Genomic DNA, 20,841 nt, shown 5'->3' on the forward strand with positions numbered 1-20,841 from the left:
ATCTTGGTACTTAGATTGGGACACATTATTTCCATGATACCTGATGTTATCATTGATATTGGTTCAGTTCCACAATGTCTCTCTTCAATGAACAGTCCTTTAGTTAATGCTGACATCTCTGTGTGGATTACTCACATTTCTTATTTTAGATTTTTTTTTTTAGGTTTTTATCTCTGTTGTATTCCCCCCTCCTTGTGTGCCTCCCTCCTTTCCTTTCTCCTGTCTTCCTTCCCTCTCTGCCTCTATCTCTTTCCTCTTTAAGCAGGTTCTCACTCTGTAGCTCAGGCTGGCTCCTCTTTCCTCTGCCCCGAGTCCTGGATCTTTCCCTCCTAGATGGGGCTGGTAAACTGGGAAGTTTAGTCTGCCTTTGCTGGCTCTGAGTTACTCATGCGCATGATTCTCTCACACTTAGATAAGCAATTGGGTGTTATAAAATTAAAATGTTATCCCCTCCAGATGAAGAAAGACCCTTTGCATAGGCAAAATACATATGAGGAAACCCAGAACGATGCTCAAGTTCAATGGAAATGCTTGCAGCAGTTCCCCTGGGCAGTTGCCATATTAAAAACACTTCTGTAGCAATAGTTTCCATATACTGAGGGGTTTTGAATATCAAGAGAGAGTGTTGATGCTAAGCAAATGCTTTAGAGGAATCTAAAGAGATGACTTCCCTGAAATAGAACAGTGGTGAATCGCTCTGTTCTGGGCAGCCTCTCAGGGAATCAGACCTGGTTGTTCTTCCTCTTGCTGAAGCCTGGGTTTCTTAGGATTCTCATCTAAAAACAGCAGTTACACCATTTGCCTCAGTAGAAAAGGGTTCACGCTGCCAAGCCTGGTGACCTGAAGCTGATCCCCAGGACCCACACAGTGGAAGTAGAGAACTGTCACCAAGCTGTCACACCAAGGCACTCACACACACATGTACTGCCACCCCTACACAAAGTGCATAAGTGTGGCTTAAAACAGCAGTCACAATTTCTCAAGAACTCTTACTTTTCAGATCCTAAGTATGAAAGAACCTGGAAACATGCTGGAGAGATGGCTCAGCAGGTCCTGAGTTCAATTCCCAGCAACCACATGGTGGCTCACAACCATCTGTAATGGGATCTGATGCCCTCTTCTGGTGTGTCTGAAGACAGCTGCAGTGTACTCATATACATAAAATAAATAAATAATTCTTAAAAAAAAAAAAGAACCTGGAAACATGAAGTCTTTGTCCACACTTGTCAGGACAACCATCAACAGCCTCCATTCTTAGCAGCAGGCACTATCCCTGGGAAAGCCACTCCTACAATTGCCTATTTGCTCCCAGGGCAAAGAGAACACATCTCATCATTATCCTGGAGACTTCTCTGAGTGATCTGCACAGCCCTGGCCACCCCGTAGCTTATCAGAGGTTCTCAACCTTCTAATGCTGTGACCCTTTCATACAGTTCCTCATGTCCTGGTGCCCCAACCATAACATTATTTTCATTGCTACTTTATGGCTGTAATTTTTGTACTTCATAACTGTTACCCATCATGATGTAAGTATTTTTGGAGATGGAGGTTTGCCAAAGGGGTCGAGACCCACAGGCTGAGAACTGCTGTCCTAGCTAATCAGAATAGCAGTACAGGCAGGCCTGTGCTAGCTTCCCTGAACAATTCTCACTTAAATAACTCCCTGTATTGACTGCCTTAATGTGTGTGAACACAACCATCTGATGCTAAGCACACCGTGAAGAGCGCACTCCACATTCCTTACCATGGTGTGGGCAAGGATGGCATGTGTGGAGAACTGTTCCAGAAGGGCTGGTTATCCTAGTCATGTGACCCCGGGCCCCCTTGGTACTCACCTGGGGCCTTGAGTTCAGCATCAATGAAGGTGAGCATCTCTCTGCAGATGCTGCAGTAGGGAACCGGCCAGGTCAAGAAACAGTGGTAGGTGCTGGCTGCCTTCAGCAGGAGGTCGGAGTCTGGTGGGAAGTGTGGTGTCTAGGGTGGAAGAGGGACAGTAAGGAGTATGTAGGTATCCAGGTATGTAGTGGCACATGCCTTTAATCCCAGCACTCAGGAGGCGGAGGCAAGTGGATCTCTGTGAGTTCGAGGCCAGCCTGGTCTACAGAGTGAGTTCCAGGATATATGTATATATGATATATGTATAGTATAGAAACCCTGTCTTGAAAAAAGAAAAGAGAAAAAAGTGAACAGGTGAGGAAGGGTTCATTGTATCCCGAGACAGTTTCTGCTCCCTCTTTGGAATATCTCACAAAGGACACACACACTTCCAGAGAGCAGTTACACCCCAGGACAAGATCAGGGGAAAACTGAACTATGGACAGACAAGATGCTGTCCAGAGCTTCTCTGTGGCAACGGGCCTTGTTCTCATCAAATAGGGTCTTAAGTAGCCCAGGCTGGCCTTGAGCTTGTTACCACCTCTCAAGTGCTGACTTTATGCAGTGCCAAGGATCAAACCTGGGGCCTCATGCTTGCTAGGTAAGTGCTCTCCCCACTGAGCCACACACTCTGCCCACAGACCACAGTTTTTCCAACACTTCAGAGAGGAAGTCTCTCTGAAAAGCTGTCAGCTCAGAGGTCGTGGTAAATGGTGCCATGGTTTCTACTCCCTTTGAGGAACTATGTTCTGTGCAAACACGATTCGTATGTAAATATTCTCATGAGAGGCAAATATTTTTATTCTTTGGGTGGACTGTTCCTCCATAGAAGCCAAGAGATAGCGGGTACCATGGCAACCATCTACATCAGCCAGAGGCTTCCCAGGGTGCTATCAGAAGGTCTCGTTCCATCTCGAGTGTCCTGGCTCCCAAGTTTGTTTGTCCTCAGAGAGGTGAGGCCTCTGGCCCAGGTAGAGCCCACTCTCCCCTCTCATCTCTCAGCTCCTGGCCCAGCTGTACTTACACAGAGGACAGTGGAATAGAAGAGCAGAGCCAGCGGAGCGAGGAGGTCATAGGTGCCTTTCTCTTGGACCTGTGGAGATGAGAGGGAGGTCAAGGTCTTTCGGCCATTGTGTAACTTGTGGGCAGGTGGCATACAGCGCTTCTGTGCTGACCTCAGCAGATCAATTCAGACATTTCCTTCTCTTCCCCTTCTCTCTCCCAACATGCTTGAGACCTTCCACACACACACCCCCCCCATGACTCCAAGACAGTGGGTCCTTTACGTGTCACAGTGTGGTCATGAGAAATTGGGAGCATGGTTTTGAATTGGTTTACTTGTGACCAGCAAGCAAACGCACCAGGTAAATCTCATACCAGGATGGTGGCCATGAGTGCTGCCATCAGGAATGACTTAAATGATGAATCCCATTTACAACTCAGAAAGACAAGAAACATAAAAGAGAAGCCTCCATGAAACAGTTTGAGTCATTTTGGGAACTTGGCCCATTCTGGAACCTCAGCCCCGCTCAGCATTACGTATGTAAATAAAAGCCTGCACCCTGAGCTGTCAGAGGAGGCCCCAGCTTCCCTTCCCAATCAGAGTCCTCTTCCTTGTCTCTGTTGCTGTGGATCCTTCTCAGGAAAGGAACTCAGTGAAGCTTCCTCCCTGCCTCCTCTTCCCTCCTTCTAGTCTATACCCTGACTAAGAGCATCATCTATCCTAAGCTGTAGCTATGAACTCAGGTCCACACGGGACCTGTTGTGTGTTTACACAGGACAGGATAGGACATTCTGTGCAGGAGCAGAGCAGACAGGACCCACAGAGCTGACCTAAGTCCTGCCTTTGCAATGCCAATTCTATCTGTGCTCATCAGTGTCTGCTTCACCCTCACCTCTTGGGTCTTCTGTAGGATCTGTTCCAGGAGGATGAGGAAGTGGCCCGGGTCCCTGCTGACCAGCTCCTGTAGGCTCCAGCAGTTCAGACACAGCCCGGCTACACAGGGGGCAAGTTAGATCAGTGGTTAGTTTCACTCTCTCTGGCTAGCTATAGGCAGAGCTGTAGAGAAGAGGGTTTATTCTGGAACGCTGATATGGAAGAGTATATGTGAATATTTCTTTCTAAATAGAGTCTTGGAGAAATGGCATCAGGTCAAAGCCCCCAAGCTCCACCAGGACATGTGAAACCAGACCTGGTGGCACAGCATGTGGGAAGCTGAGGCAGTTGGATCATGAGTTAAGGGGCACCGTAGGCGATGTAGTCCAAGGCTAGCCTGGGCTATATAATGAAATATACTGAGTAGCAATAACAATGGTGATAGCAAAAGAGGGGCTGGTGAGATGGCTCAGTGGGTAAGAGCACCCGACTGCTCTTCTGAAGGTCCAGAGTTCAAATCCCAGCAACCACATGGTGGCTCACAACCATCCGTAACAAGATCTGGCGCCCTCTTCTGGAGTGTCTGAAGACAGCTACAGTGTACTTACATATGATAAATAAATAAATCTTAAAAAAAAAAAAAAAGAAAAAGAAAAAAGTCCGTAAGATATAAGAACCCATTTCATAGCCCTGGGTCTGAGGGGACTCCTTAGCCATTGAGGTTGTTGATCAAAGCTAGAATCCCTTAGAGGCCAAAGAGCCTGCTGCGACTCTGTCCCTGCACCTCCGGGTGTGACGGTGGTCCCAACAGTTGTCCCTGCCCAGCTTTCCTGTAGTGGGTGCCAGTTCCTACCAGATGCAAGGAAGTCGGGCCAGAGGTAAAAATTGCTACAAGACAAGCGCTCCACCCTGTGTCCGAGACAGTCATGTGGCTTCCTAAGACTGCTTGGCAGAGGAGCCCAGGAAGGAAGGGGAAGCTGGACTCACTGCTGCGTCGAAAAGCTCTGAGCCCTTCCTTGTCACTGGGACTTTCTTAATGTGCTGGTTCCTGGCTTCCCTGAAATCAGCCAGGGCAAACCCCTAAAAATTCAAGAGGTGACCACAGGGACAGGGGCTGCATCAGTGGGACAGGGAGTGATCACTGGAGGGGGTGGAAGGGGACATGGCCTTCGAGGAGCGGGGGCCATGCTTCCTCGGGTGTGGGGGTGCTTTTCAAAACCCTGGAAGCTCCTGGAAGTGTATCCATGTGCCTCTAGATTCATGTCTAGCATGCATGAGATGCTAGGTTCAACATTTAGCACTGCAAGAAAAAGAGAAGGAAAAAACAAAACCACCACCAACAACAAAGCAGCAGCGCAGAAGTCAGATATTTCCTTATTTCTTATTTAATGATGCTTGGCCCCAACACTATGTAAAGTTTGGCTGTATCAAAACCTGGAAAGGGGGGAAGAAGGAAAAATGTTCTTCACTGACCATTACTTCGTGCCACTATGGTGCTAGGCTTCCTTACACAGTCTCTCTGCCCAGGTTCCTGCTTCTAGTCATTCGTATTTCCATTATCCATTGGGCTCTCACAAGGACAAGTGGATTGTACAAGGCTGTATAGTCAGTGAGAGTCTTAATCCAAATCTATCTAGTTCCAAAGGACAGAGAAAGTTGTCCACAGAGGTGGCATCTGAGCTGAGAGGGCTGGGTTTTTAGGGAAGAGATCCAGGAAGCAAGCCCAGAGGTTCTGGATGACGCCTTCATCTGAGGCTCTGGAACGTCTCCCAGTCCCCCAGACCTACCTGACCAGGGAGCAGAACGGCGTCCGAGGCTCAGTCCATGCAAGCATCGCTCCAGAGCATGCTGGATGCGGTCCTCTGTGCACGTTGTGGCTGCTGGCTGCATCCTGAGTCATTGCCTGCATGGGGGATAGATAGACATTGGTCAGCTTGTTGGGCTCCCTTCCTGGAGAACACCAGGCTAGGGGAGCCTTCAGCCCAGCAGGACAGTAGTAAAACTGGCACTCTCGGCCCACTTGGGTGCTCTGGGCACTGCACAAGGAGGCTCCTAGCTGTCTACAAGGAGGGAGCAGCTTCCGGAAGGTTTATCTGTGTGTCAGGAGAGGGCACTCACGGGACAGAAAAGCATGGAAGGGGGCTGGTGAGATGGCTCAGCAGGTAAGAGCACCCGACTGCTCTTCCGAAGGTCCTGAGTTCAAATCCCAGCAACCACATGGTGGCTCACAACCATCCGTAATGAGATCTGACTCCCTCTTCTGGTGTGTCTGAAGACAGCTACAGTGTACTTATATATAATAAATAAATAAATCTTAAAAAAAAAAAGAAAAGCATGGAGGTGGAGAGAAAGAGAGTTCCAGGATGGGAACGGAGCGAGAAATAGGATGTGCCTACTCACTGGGCAGTAGGGAGTGTTGCCAAGTGCCTAGGAGATGCCCAGGGATACCTAGAGAATGGCCAGACCTCTGACATCTGGGCAAGGGACCTCCAGGGGGGGGGGGGGGAATCAAAACTACATGGGAGATTTTCTTGTGAATTTCCAGACCTGTGTCTCCTGGTCCTGCAGAGGGTGGGGCTGCAGGATCTCTCTCCACATGCTGGACCCACCACTGTTGGGGTCAACGCCACTGCTAGGGCTAGGACAAGGGTGGGGGTCTCTTCCCACATGTTGCCTCACGTCATACAACCCATACCACCTCAGTTTGGATGCCCAGGTCCTTTCTGCCTTGAGCGTTTTGCAGTCTGTCCAAAGCCCTTGTCCATGGCCCTTCCACATTTTCCTGAGGCCCAGCTGGCCCAACTAGGGGGCCACAAGGAAGGGACTTCAGGAGCGGTTTTAACACCAGGTGGGAAACTGGGAGTCTCCAATAGGGCTAACCCCATGTCTTCATTCTGGGGAGAGCTCTCTGGGTCCTTTGGAAGCTATAGCAGGAATTTGTCATGGTGATTAAGCCAGGTTGCAGCCTCCACCAGAGCGAGATCCAAACTGGACTCTGATTTTTGCTAGTCTCAAGATTTGTGGCAAATGCCTGAGCTTCCCCCAAACCTCAGTTTGCTCATCTGTGAAGTGGGGATGGTGATGGTGCAAATGTCAGAAGGCTGTGGGGAGGAAACACAAGGCCCTAACTGAGCATCCCTGAGAGATCTATACCACACAGCCATCTCTGCCACACTTGCCTGCCCTCCAGGACTTATCTCACTGTAGACATTGTCCCTGGGCTGGTCAGGCAAGGTCATCCAGGACACTGAGGAAGTGTTGGAGCAGTCCTGTGGATCTGAGGACCAACCAGGAAACCAGAAGAGGAAGCAGAACCTCCAAACTGAGCCATGCAAACGACATGCAAAGAGGGATAAACTCCCAGACCCAGATGCCCAGATCTCAGAGCCTCAATCTAGGCAAATCCTCCTGTCTCCCCATCTAGACGGAGAACAAGCACCCCCTGAAAAGTAAGCTCTTTGTGAGCTGTCCCACCAACGTCCCTAGAGAATGACGCATCGGGAAACTGGGATGGCACGGCAGCACCCATGAACCATGCCGTCTTCCATTTCCTGGCCACCTACTATGTGCCCGGGACAGAGCGGGCATGAGTTCCTGGGTGGAAGATGTTGACTCCGACAACCATACAAAGGGGGACTCCTGGGAGATGACATAGGCTATGAAGAGTGGATGGCGCTGGAAGAGGGAGAGCTGGCCAGCCACATAGTAGGTTGTTTAGAGTCTTCAAAGAGGGGACTTAAAGTCAGACAGGGACACCTAGAGTTAAGTGACGGGAAGAGGATTCCAGAAAGAGGAGCTGGTATTGCCAAGGTCTGGGTGTAGGAATGAGCTTGCCAAGGACCTAGACCCTGGAGCAGGCTGTCAGGACATGGGGCTTGCCTGGAACACAGCCTGACCCGGGTTCCGTGGCCCCAGATACTGGGATGGTGATCTGAGTTAAGAAGAATACTCATTTACTCTTCATGATCAAGCCCCTAAATGTTATTCTTGGTGATGTTGAGATGCCTCAAGGCATCTGTAAGCCCTTTCAGAACGGCTGCCACATTTGCCTTCAAACTACGTAGAATCCACTGCCCGCCCGCCCCCCCCCCCCCCGCCAGGCAGATGAGGCAGTTTCCTGAGCTCAGCTATTTTTTCATCTTGGGCTGTGCTGGTACCCAGCGAGGCTGAATGACCATGGGGTTAATACCTGTGATGAGTGGCTGATCTCAGTGACAGTCCCAACGCTAGCTCCTATACATCATGTCTATCAGCCTGAAGCTGACGGCACCTGCCGCTGGAACAGTAGAAACCTCCATACAGACAACTTTAGAGACGAAACCTAGCCTTTGAACTCATAGCTGCTCCTCCATCAATCCTAGGCCAAGTTCTTGAGGGAGATGGGAAGTCACCCCAGCTGGTCCTTTGTGGGCAAGTAGACCATACCACCAGACAGAAGACCTGGTAAGATTGAAACAGGTTCAGCTCCCAACTCCCTAGAACTCTCATAATCAAGAACAGCAGATGTTGGAACCGGCTCTCAGCCAGAGTCTACCTCTCTTGGATGGAACATGTAACTGTGACATCCTATTGAGAGGACCATGACAACTAGTCAGGTAGCATAAAAACCTGGGGTTCTCCATGCTAACAAGGGATCTAGATACACGCCTGAGTGTTTAGCCAATGAGCTTCCCTTCCTAGGTATCCCTTTCTGCAAAAGGTGTTTAATCCCTGCTTCACCCTGAGTAAGGTGTACACATTCACATCCACCATGAGCAGAGCAGTTTGGACAAGCAGGATCCGTCTCCTTTGTCAAGGATCGAAGCAGGATCCTTGGGGGGGGATTCCAGTTGTGGGGGGAGACCATAGAACCGTGTCTAAATCTCCCAGAGAAGGCCTTCAGCCCCTCTTTACTACCAGCACCCACCAGAACCAAACCGGATTCTGCCTCATCCCCAGCTCAATTATCCCCTTTCTGCCTGGCACGTGGAGCAGTCTCAAATCCTCTCAGACCCCAGCTATGTCTGGGTACACAGAAACTTGAGAGCCATGGCATCCATTCCAGTCCCTGCTGTTTCTCATCAGGAAGAACACAGGCTGGGACCGCCCCCCCCACCCCCCCACCCCCGCCATCGCAGGCTGTATTCTGCCTTCCCTGAGGGGCATGCTTCCCTGAACGCTCCAGCATCCCAGTGGCAAAGCAGACACGTAGCCTGCTGCCCAACAGCCCTTCAGTTTCCACAAGAGGAGTATGGAAGCCGAAGGCGATACAGAGCCTGCTCTAGGCCACCAGGAGCACGGTAGAACTATAGGGAAGCCATACCCCTCCCAAGAGCCCGGGAGCAAGTAGGACTTTTCCTTCTTCCTAGCTGTGGCTGAACCTAAACCCCAAGTTCAGAGTGCTGAATGCCCTACATCCTAAGGTTCCCTGGAGAGGTAGCTCAGCAGTTAAGAGCCCTTGCTGCTCTTGCAGAGGATCTGAGCTCAGTTCCCAGCACCCACACCAAGCAGCTCACAACCACCTGTCACCCCAGCTCCAGGGGGATCCAACATTTCTAGTCTCTCCAGGTACCTGCATTCACATATACATACTCACACATTAAACACAGAACGAATAATTAAATAAATATTTAAAGTTCCAGAAGGCACTTGGATAGTGGCTGCAACTATCTTGGGTGGTGTTTGCATGGACCTGGAACAGCAGTGTCTGTGTGTTCATCACCATAAGACTGCAAAGGGGAAAAGGGTCATCGGCCATTCTAGAAGGTGCACCTGTTCTCTTAAAAACCAAGGGCTTGAGGGACCTGAAGACATTGTCTGAGGATATGAGTCTCCTACCAGGTGAGACACCACCGGAGTCATACCCAATTCATCAGGAACATTGGCAGGAAAGAGGGGAGAGGCAGAAGGACAGCTTTCAAGTCCACTGTGTGGGTGGCAGGACACTAGAAAGACAGCTGGGCTTGAACAGTTTTGTTACTCTGAGTAGGTAACCATCAGGGTGGGCAACCCAGCAGTAAGAGGCAGGAGGCTAGACCACCTCTGTGGGACAGTAGTGGAGTAGGAGAAAAAAATGAGCAATTAGTGTCACAGAAGAGTAGAATACCTTGCCCAAGTTTACATAGCTCAGAGGTAGTATCTTAGTTTGGGTTTTACTGTTGTGAACAGACACCATGACCAAGGCAACTCTTATTAGGACACCATTTCATTGGGGCTGGCATATAGGTTCAAAGGTTCAGTCCATTATCATCAAGGCAGGAGCATAACAGCATCTAGGCAGGCATGATGAAGGTGGAGTTAAGGGTTCTACTTCTTCATCTGAAGGCTGCTAGCAGAATACTGGCTTCCGGACAGCTAGGATAAGGGTCTTAAAGCCCACACTCACAGTGACACACCTACCCCAACAGGGTCACGCCTTCTAATAGTGCCACTCCCTGGGCAGAGCACATACAAACCATCACAGGGAGCAAAGCCAGAATGCAAACCCAGGAAGTCTGGGTTCTTAACCCTGCACACATTGCCCCTCAGCAAATCAGATGCAGTTTAGAAAGGAAAGAAAACCAATGCACTCCAAGGGAAAACTCAATTCTTGGGATTTTGCTTAAAGAGGTTGGCATTCCCGATTGCTGGTAATCTTGAGCCCTGGCATGTCTATCTACACCAGTTGCCCAGTCCAGCCTGCCTCTTCCAGAAAATAGACCCCCTTATTATTCAGGACACCTGTGCATGGTGGCAACCTGGGCCCTGCCTCTCCAGCCTGAGGAGAGGATAGAAGTGTGAACTGGCTGTTAAGTCGCCCCTCTGCCCAACCCCTGAAGTGATGGACAAGCTGGTCTTGCTGGGAGGCCAGTGTGAGTCACCTTTGCCTTACACTGTCGTGATGCAAAGGTGAGTCACGAATGAGCCTTCTCAGCCACCGTGTCTTCTTCTGCCATGCCCTTGTCCTTACAGGTATCAGAGTCCAGTGTCCTGGTCTGCTGCTAGCAGCCTTCCCCAGTGTCAGCAGCACCCTTCTCCAGTACCTGCTGATCCATGGCCTTCCATCCTCCCTCCTGTAGACTCCTCGGTGTTCCCTGGCTCTAAGGAGACAACCAAGGTCAAGAGCCAGATATCCTCCAAACCCAGGGCAGAGTCACTGATATGCTGGGTTCCCTGTACTACTTCTGTCATCTAGGTGTTGGTCCATGCTCTTAAGAGTTAGGACCTGGGGCTGAAGAGATGGCTCAGCGATTACCAGGACTTAACTTTCAAAAGGACCAGGTTTCAATCGTCAACTCTCACATGTGCCTTATCACTACCTGTATCTCTCGTTCTATGGATCCAACAACCTCTTCTAGCCTTCCTGGGCAACAGGCATGCATGTGGTATGCAGACAGATATATGTGCAGACAAAACACCCATAAACGTAAAAACGAATAGATGACTTTTAAAAAGAAGTTGGGACCTACTGAGTGCTTGGCCTGGGAGCCTGAGGGGGGCAATAGAGGTCCAGCGGGGGAGCCCCTTGGTGAAGTACAAAGATGAGAGTGGGGGTGGGCTCATCCGGAGCCTGTGGGTGAGGTCAGCCCTTGTGCTCCACGCCTGGCCATGCACGAGGTTCGCTTTGTCAGGATGACTCGGTGACATCTGTCATTCCTTATGACTTGTGGGCAGAACCCCATTGGCTCTGGGGAAGGGGTGACAGAAGACAGTGGGATGAGACCTTTTTCAAAAGCTTGGGAAGCAAGACCTGCTCCGTTCAGTATCGGATGTCCAATCCTGGGATTCCCCTCATTAAGAGGGGTCCCCTTTGTAAAATTCCAGCTGCTGCCAGGCAGGCTCCCCTGATGGGCAGTGTTAAAACATTAAACAATGGCTTTTTCCTTTTCAAGTTCCTCTTCTGAGCCAGTGCAGAGGGCTGGCTGACCTTACAGAGGAAGGCTTGCCCTCAGAGACAGTGGAAGTCTGAGCCCAGACTCACTTGCTTGGATGGGAGCTCTCATCCTCCCAATGGTGTGAGTCACCTCAGCCCTTGCTAACAAGTTAATTTGAGTTACTTTTCTAATTTCTCCCAGAGTTACTGGAACAGGTTCTCAAATATCTATTTCTCGAACTCTGGTTTATCAAAAGTTCAAAATGTATTGGTGAGGACAGGAATTCCCAGGTCATTTTCCCAATGATTTCTGAATCATTCTGAGGTCGGTCATATGCCTTCTCTTTATATTGGGTCACTCACTATATTGCCTAAAGTACAGATTCAGGTTTGTATTACACATTTTATGGCAGACTACTGCTGCTGAAATAATTGTTTTGGACACTTATACTAGGTATAGTTACTACGGTGATAGCACTGTGTGGACAGCAGCTGAGAGGCTGGCTGGTCTCATTGCTCACGACTGCTTGGCTTTGTACTCTGAGGTTCTTCATTTCAGTTCATTTCTGGCTCAGCTGGGTATTCTGAGTGATGGCAGACCAAGTGCATGGCTAAGCTCTGAGGTCTTGTAAGTCATATGTCTTTCAAGAACTACAGCTTTGTCAGTGGCCGAGCTGCTGGCTTTTATCCTCACCCCTTCCTGATATATTATAGAAACTGCAGTTAGCAATAACAACAAAAAAGTACATGGCTGTAACAATGAAAATAATTGGAGAATGTTGTTGGATAAAAAATAACATAGAAATTAATATTTCTCAATTATTTCTTAAGATTTATTTTACTATTATACCTAAGTACACTGTAGCTGTCTTCAGATGCACCAGAAGAGGGCATCATTACATATGGTTGTGAGCCACCATGTGGTTGGTGGGACTTGAACTCAGGACCTTCAGAAGAGCAGTCAGTGCTTTTAACTGCTGAGCCATCTCTCCAGCCCCATATTTCTCAATTCTTAATCTTTACATTAAGATATGTCCTAGGGGAAAGGCCCCACTTATAATAGCATCAAGAGAAATAAAGATAATAAACTTTAAAATAAGCAATTTTTATGAATAAAACTTTTGAGAGAGAGAAAAGACAAGAGCAAATGGAAATCCACATCCTCTCATTATGCAGAAAGATCCAGAACGATACAGAAGTGATGCGGAAAGGATCACAAGTCTAAAAACATGGTAATTAAAACTGCAAAAATCCTTGGACATGTGGAAGAAGCTTGGTCACCTTGGATTTGTAGATGGCTTCGCAGTGATAATGCTTGTGCTAATTATACCTGTGGCTGGGATAAAACCCCAGGGCCAAAGCAACTCTGAAGGAAGAGTTTACTTGGGCATATATTTTCAGAGGGTTAACGCCTGCAATTGAAGGTATGGGATGACAGCAAGTGGAGTGGCAGGCACAGTAGCTGGAGCAGGAAGCTGAGAGTTCACATCTTAACCACAAGCAAGCAGACAGAGCAAACTAGAAGCAGGGGAGGCTCTTTATCATCATCATCATCATCATCTCAAAGACTACCCCTGATGACCTATGTCCACTCTCAGGGCTGTACATTTTTGGGTTTACTCCCAAAAATGCCATCGACCAAGAACCAAGCGTTCAAAAGCCCAAGACTATGGGGACATGTCTCTTTCAAAGCACCACACACCAAAGAATACAGGGCACAAAAGAAAAAAACCTGGGCAAATTAGACCTCAGAACCAAAACTAAGTTAGATCTAAGAGCCAAAACTCTGCATCAAAGTCTCCAGTCAAGAGTGAAATGCCCACAGAACAGAAGTCTTCCCTGTCATTTGGGTGACAAAGGACTACACCCCAACCCTGTCACCGTCACCGCCCAGGGAGATGAAGAACTTGAAGGAATATTTCCCTAGAGAAATATGCAGGTGGCTAATAAGCATTTGACAGGGTTTTTCAGTGCCAATGAGATGTCTCAACAGGTAAAAGGCAGTTAGCACACAAGCAGGTGACCTCAGTTCAATCCCTAAAACCTACATAAAGGTAGGAGAAAACAGACTACACAACACTGTCCTCTGACCTCCACACACGGGCAAGCTGACCCCACACAAATACACGATAGCACTGGTGGTAATAGAATCCTTTTCACTCCTCATCACCATGGAAGTGCCAATCAAAACTGGGCCACTCCTATCAGTATGGCTACTATTAGAGAAAAAGAACAACAAAGTAAATGCTAGGCTGTGAAGAAGTCAGAGCCTGGTGCATGCTGCCTGGGAATGTGAAACAAAAAGGTAGCAGCTAACGGGCTGCGGGAGAACAAGGTGCTTCCTCTAAGATACACAGCAAGCCCGACTTAGGATTCTGTCACTCCACTTCTGGATAGATGCACAACGTAACGGGAAGCAAGGTCCTGAACCTCCACGTTCATAGAGGCATTGGATACAGTGGCCAAAGACTGGAAGTAAGCCAAGTGTCCATGGGGGGTTGAATGGACAAACAAGGTGTGTGTGTGTGTGTGTGTGTGTGTGTGTGTGTGTGTGTGTGATTTAGTCTCTTAAAGGAAGGAAATCCTGACACACGCTACAATGCAGATGAACCTTGAGCATCTCTGCTGGGCGCAAGAAGCTGCAAACGAGGAAAGCAAGACTGCACTTGGGTGAGGTACCTGGAGCTGTTAGTCAGAGGGATAGAAAGTTGATGATGGTTGCCAAGGGCTGAGGGAAGGAGATAGGAAGTGGTTAAATGGGTAGAGATGCATAAGATGAAAACGAGTTCTGGTGACAGATTGCACTCCTGGGTGAATGGCCTTAAGACTACTGAACAAGGGTGGGGGATGGCTTGCCTGGTAAAGTGGTGTGACCCTCACTACCACATAAAGAGGTGTGATAGTGCCCAACTGCAACCCCAGCATTCAGAAAGTAGAGGCAGGAGGATTAAGAGTTCAGAGGCATCCTCAGTTACACATCAAGTTTGAAGCCAGATTGGGGATACTATGGTTAAAAGAAAAAAATCTTTTTAAGGCTATTGAATGGTTCCTCCAAACATAGTTAAGATGGTATGTTACATGGTACGTGCATTTAACCACAAGTGGAAAAAATAAATTTGGTGTGATATTACACAGAAATGTCAATTCTCCATGAATCTCAGTCTAGAGTAGTGAGTGGTTCTTAACCTTCCTAAGGCTGCAACCCTTTAATGTAGTTCTTCCTATTGAGGTGAATCCCACCCATAACATTATTTCCATTGCTACTTTGTAACTGTATTTTTTGTTACTGTTTTGAATCATAATGTAATTGTCTGTGTTTTCTGGTGGTCTTAGGGAACCCCTGCAAAAGGGTCATCCATCCGACCCCTCCAAGAGGTCCAGACCCATAGGTTGAGAGTGTGTATGAAGGAATAGGGAAGGCAGAAGGAGCAGGGAAGGAGGAAGGTGGACAGACAGAAGGCTGGCTTGCTGCCTGCAACAGTGTCTTCTCTGTCTCACACTATGCTAGGCAGCTCCGGCTGCTGATTTCATTTAAATACCACAGTCTCCTGAAGTGGTTACCCACAATTCCTGGGGCCCAAGCAGGTTAAGCCATTGTCATTCATGTTTCTGTCACCACAGGTCTTATGGCCTGAGCTGGAAATACATCCAAAGCTGGTCTAACTCCGAAAGCCCACGTCCTTCCTCCACACTGTTCGTGGGAACTCAGTCCCACCCTTTGTTAGACAGGCAAAGGTCTGCATCCTTGGTGTGTGTGCATGTGGGTAGAGAGATCAGAGAACAACTTACAAGATTCAGTTCTCTTCCTTCTGCCATGTGGGATCAGGCTTGGCAGCAAGTCGCCTGTCCCACTGAGCCATCTCTCTGGACCAGTTTTTACAACTTTTTATGAAGCAGACACTGATTTAAGAGTCCTGTTTAGTCCAGTCCAGAACTCCCCAGAACACTGAGAGACCATTTACTACAAATTGGTGCTATCTTTCCAAATGTACAGAGAAGGGGAAATACACATTTCTTTAAACAGAGAGAAACAGGTGCACCTATGCGGGCACTCTAAGCTGAAAGCCACATACCCCCACCACAGAGATACACACATATATTTCATTTAAAATAATAAAAATTAATTTTAAAAAATCTCAATAGACATTGGGTAGAGTTGGAATAACAGTTGACTTAGGTTAAGTCCCCAAGTGAATATGCACACTTATGGGGTGTTTGATAGCCTCTGCATTCTCCTTTCGTGGAGACTGGTGGGGTACAATTGCTGAGATGGAAAAGCCTAGCAAGAAGAGGATTTGGGGGGTGACAAAGGAAAGTTCTGCTTTGTCCAGCTGCACCCTCTCCTGACCGCAGGGAGAGTCACCTATCTACATCTGGGGTCTCACAGGTTAGCAGTCATGAAGAGAGGGATCCTGTTAAGACAGAAGTGAAGGACCCAGGAGCTCACGGCAACGTGGAGAGTTCTATGATCATAGAGCAAGAAAACCCAACGGACTACACTGAGAGGAGGAAGGCGGGTGACAGGCAACTAGCTGGGGGAGTTTTGCTTTGAAGTGTTTGGAGCATCTCAACTGCAGAGTTTCTTTTATTCTGCTTTATCTAGCAGAATATCTTTATCTAGTTTCTGGGAATTGTGGCCAAAAGAATCTTGAGATTTTTCCAATTGTTCTTTTATTAAAACATTCGGATTTCTCCAGGCACAGTGGCATATGCTTTTTGATTCCAGAACTCAGGAGGCAGAGACAGGCAGGTAGCCATGTTTCAGGACAGTGAGACCATGATAACCAGTGCTGCATAGTGAGGCCCTCTTTCAAAATTTCTATACTTTTTTGTATTTCCATCTAAACAAAATAACATGCCAATAGGCTAATGACAATTATCTCCAAGAGGAAAAATTAGACATATTCATCTCTAAACATTTTATAATAATTGATATTTTATACCCTAGTTTTGTTTTGAGACAATGTTTCAGCTAGCCCAGGCTGGCTTCATAAACTTATACCCAGTCATGAATGACCATGAACTTTTGTTCTTCTTGCCTCTATCTCAACAGTGCTAGGAGTTCAATCATTACCATCACACCTGGTTCCTGCGGTGCTGGGGATCTTGGCCAGGACTATGCTAGGCAAGTCCTCTGCAGCTGGGCTACCCAACCCCTAAATCTTGCTTTTAATCACACAAAGAATAGGTGTTATATTTGTAAAAGAAATGTTGCTTTTTTTATGTTCTTCCCACACAGTGCACCTGTGCATGCCAGACAATATATGTACCATGAACCCAAGGGACTCTGGAGGGTGGGTAGAGGAAGGCAGAGTAGCCAAGGACTTTGGGGACACAGGACAGGAGCACACAGAAGCAGGTTCCCTGGGTTTTCTTCCTGCTTGCATAGTCTCAACTCAACAGTGAAGAGCTAGCAACCTAGAAAGTCAGGGCATACAGATGGGAAAAACTGGCTTTTTCCCAGGACAAGGAATGGGGCAGCTTAACAAGACAGGTAGCCTTCAAGCCACAGGGTCTCTGTTCCATCCGTGCTCCACACAGAAAGTATAGCTTCACTGCCCCCAGGGATGGCCAGGGCAAAGTGTATGCTTCCCCTCTGCTATCTACAGAGAGGCTCCCCAGACCTCTGCCAAGGGACTGAGAAAGCCAAGAAGAAAGCTGTGTCTTGCATCCTCACAGTGGTCAAGAGCATCCTCCCATCCCATGGTGTCAGTAGTCAGTGGAACTTGCTTCCATCCCAGATAATAAGCATCCCCATCCCTCAACAGGTGGTGCTAAGTAAAGTCAAGTGCAGAGTCTAGACTCTCATTGGTACCTTGCAGTACTGAGGTCATCCTTTCTCCCACCACCATGGTAACGCTGGAGCGCAATGATGCACTCCTGTCCCTTCCAGCCAGAAAGGAATATGCAGAGGCCTGATAGGAAGCTGCACTCGCTTCCTACCCATTAGTAACAAAGGCCCTCCCCAAAGTCAGTGAGGTTAAGTGCAGAACCAGGAGTCCACACCCCCCCCCCCCCCCCCGTCTAGCAGTAATGAGGCAAAGATCCTCACTTCCCTGATGGAGATGTGTCAGAGAAGGCAGCTAAAATGTAAGGCTGAAATGAGATTCTGATCTTCATAACTCCCACAATACCCACGATGACCATGTTTTAATAAAGAAGAACTTGTCATGGGGCTGACGAGATGGCTGGGTTTGTGAATAAGCCTGTGGGCTTGAGTTGAGATCCCAGCACCCATACAGAAAGCCAGGTATGGCGGGGCATATTTATAACCGGGGCAGAGGACATGGGATGGCGTGGACAGGAGGATCCATGAAGCTCACTGAAGAGCCAAACTAGATGAGTCAAATAGTTTCCAATTTAGCAAAAGACTGTCTCAAAATAGTAATAATAATAATAATAACCAAGGTGGAAAGAAATTGAAAAGCCACCTAATGTTAATCCTTGACCTCCAAAAGCACACAAACTTGCTATCAAGTACATACACAATATAACACACACACACACACATCATTATCATCATCATCATCACCATCATCACATGTACATTTAGAAAACATGTCACATGAAGAACAATGAAGATCCCAATCTACATTTTAAAAGTGGTAGACAGGGTGCTGAGGCGGAGTCAGCTCTGCAGTTAATAGTGCTTGCTGATCCTGCAGGGGACCCGACTTCTTTCCCAGAACCACATTAAGTGGTTCATAGCTACCTGTAACTCCCTCTCCAGGGAATCTGATGCCCTTTGGCCCTCAAGGCCTACGTGCAGAACCCTCTCCCCAACAGACACACAGATAAAATATGAAAGAAATCTTTTAAAAAGTCAATAGATGTCACTACTAGGATGAGAGGTCAAAAATTTTAAAGCATCCAGGGGAAGTGCTTCACTGGGCAATTATAAACTCCCTAAGCACAAAAGAAGGAAGGAAGGAAGGAAGGAAGGAAGAAGGGTAAGCAAAGAAAAGGGAGATGAGAGTATTACTAAATGAGTATGTTATAAATGAGAACTAAAATAAATAAATAAAAATTCATTTAGGCATAGTGGCACACACCTTTAATTCCAGCACTTGAGACAAAAAAGCAGGCAGAGCTCTGTGAGTTCTAGGACAGCTCACGGCTACATAGAGAGATCCTGTCTCAAAAAAACAAACAAAAACCCCTCAATGTGTAGATTCAACAACAGAATAGAGGACAGAGCAGGAGAACACACAAGTTTGAACTTTGATAATATCATCACCTATTGATAACGACAGAGACAAAGATAGTCTGACAAGGAGTCTGAAGGACTTAGCAAAAGATCTGATCTTTGCATCCATGGGCCCAGTAGAAAACAAGGAAGAGGCGAGGTGTAGGGGAGCACTAAGAAGGGGAGGGCGGGCTGGAAAGATGGCTTATACAACTCTTGCTGCTCTCACAGAGGACCTGGGTTTGGTTCCTAGCACCCACATCAGGTGGTTCATAACTCAACTCCAGTTTCAGGGAATTGATGCCTTCTTTTGTCCTCCAAACACCAGGCACACATACAGTGCACCTACATTCCATGCAGGCGAATACACATGTAAAATAAAGTGAATAATCTTTTTAAAAAGTTGACAAGATTGAGTTTATAATTTTTTTCAACTTCTAGTCTTTGAAAGAGATTATAAAGTAAGCTAAAAACAAGCCAGAAACTAGAAGACAATATTACACACACATATACATACCACACACCACACACACACACATACATACATACACACATACACACACACACACACACACACACACACACACACACAGAGAGAGAGAGAGAGTGAGAGAGAGAGAGAGAGAGAGAGAAAATAGTTCCGATCCCAGAAGTGAACAAATGCTTAATAAAAGATATACAAGTGGGCAATAAACACATTAAAGTATTGTCGGAACAGTTAGTCATCAGAAAATGCAGATTTAAAACCACAATGAAGCAATTTGACACTAGAATAACAATACCAAGTTGATGAGGATACAGAACAATCACACATTGTTTATGGGGTTGTGAAACGGTACAAAGTTGAAAAACAGTTTGGCAATTTCACAAAATTAAACAATCGCCTAGCCTTTGACCAAATTAGTGTGTTCCTTCCCACAAAAGAAGTGAAACCTTATGTTGCCAAGAGACTTGTGCAATACTTGTTCATAGAAAGTTTGATTCAAAATAACCTCCCACCTGCACCACCCTGATCTATCAACAGAAGGATGATTGCTGTTACATAATGTGTTATTAGGATACAATGTATCATTACTGAGCCTACAGAGAAGAGGGGATCATGAATACATGTAATCACATGGATGCAACCCCAAAACATGGTGTGTGACGAAATAAAATAACAGCAGGTGCTTTTTTTACTCCACTTGCAAGAAGTTTTAAAACAGACGAAACGAATGAGTGGAGAAATAAATCAAGATGGCAGTCACCTGCAAGCTAACAGAGAATGTGTTCTAGGAATGGGCATGAGGGAATGTTTACAGGCTGACGCTTCAAACCCCAGGGAATCCCCAAACCAGCAGAACTGTATAGGAATCAAGGGATTGCTCCTGGCCCCCTTACATTTTTTTCTTGAGCTTTTTACTCCCCTGGGACACAGTTCAATTTCTGACACAGTTCACGAGACCCTAGGAGATCCAGCCCCTTCCCTCCAGGCTGGTACCAAACTCCTGACATCACCATGCAATTTGCACTCTTCTGTCTTGAACTCTTCTCGTTCATTTCATACCCTCACTTAGTTGTCATGTTTATCTTTGTGTCTGGGTGTTTTGTCTGCATATGTGTCTGTGGACCACTTGTGCCTGGTGTCAGAGGAGGCCAGAAGAGGGCATCACATCTCTCAGAGATGGAGTTAGAGATGGTTGTGAGCTGTCATGTGGGTCCTTAGAACTGAACCAAAGTCCTCCAAAAGGGTGGCCGGAGCTCCCAGCTGCTGAATCATCTCTCAGCCATATCTTTTTTTTAAAAAATACATTTGTGTGTGTGTGTGTGTGTGTGTGTGTGTGTGTGCATCTACCACCATGCATGTGAGATCGGAGGATAACTAACAAAAGTCACTTCTCTCCCTGCACCATGTGAGTCCCCAGGTTGAACTTGGGGTCTCAGGTTTGGTGACAAGTGTCACTTCCCACTCAGTTACCCTACTGAGTCTCTCAGCTTATTGTTTTAAGGTAGGTCTTCTGACCCTTGGGCTGGTTAAAAGGCCATTATCCACATTATCCACAGCCTCTCTGCTTCCCCAGTGACTACATTACA

The 20,841-nt window shown here is 47.3% G+C and overlaps 1 protein-coding gene across 1 annotated transcript in view; it reads right to left on the reverse strand.

Moving 5' to 3' along the window:
• The window catches only part of Pik3r5 (phosphoinositide-3-kinase regulatory subunit 5), a 65,741-nt gene that overhangs the window by 18,264 nt on the left and 26,636 nt on the right, over positions 1-20,841 (reverse strand). The window contains exons 2-5 of the mRNA XM_021178060.3: positions 5,539-5,654; positions 3,771-3,871; positions 2,900-2,968; positions 1,836-1,974 (exon numbers count right to left, since the gene is read on the reverse strand). Coding sequence (XP_021033719.1) covers positions 1,836-1,974; positions 2,900-2,968; positions 3,771-3,871; positions 5,539-5,641 — 412 coding nt within the window. The 5' untranslated portion in view covers positions 5,642-5,654. The remainder of the gene's footprint in view (positions 1-1,835; positions 1,975-2,899; positions 2,969-3,770; positions 3,872-5,538; positions 5,655-20,841) is intronic.

This window comes from Mus caroli, unplaced genomic scaffold, assembly GCF_978045245.1.
Source record: "Mus caroli unplaced genomic scaffold, Mus_caroli_1 scaffold_13, whole genome shotgun sequence".
In the NCBI taxonomy this organism is placed as follows: Eukaryota; Metazoa; Chordata; class Mammalia; order Rodentia; family Muridae; genus Mus; species Mus caroli.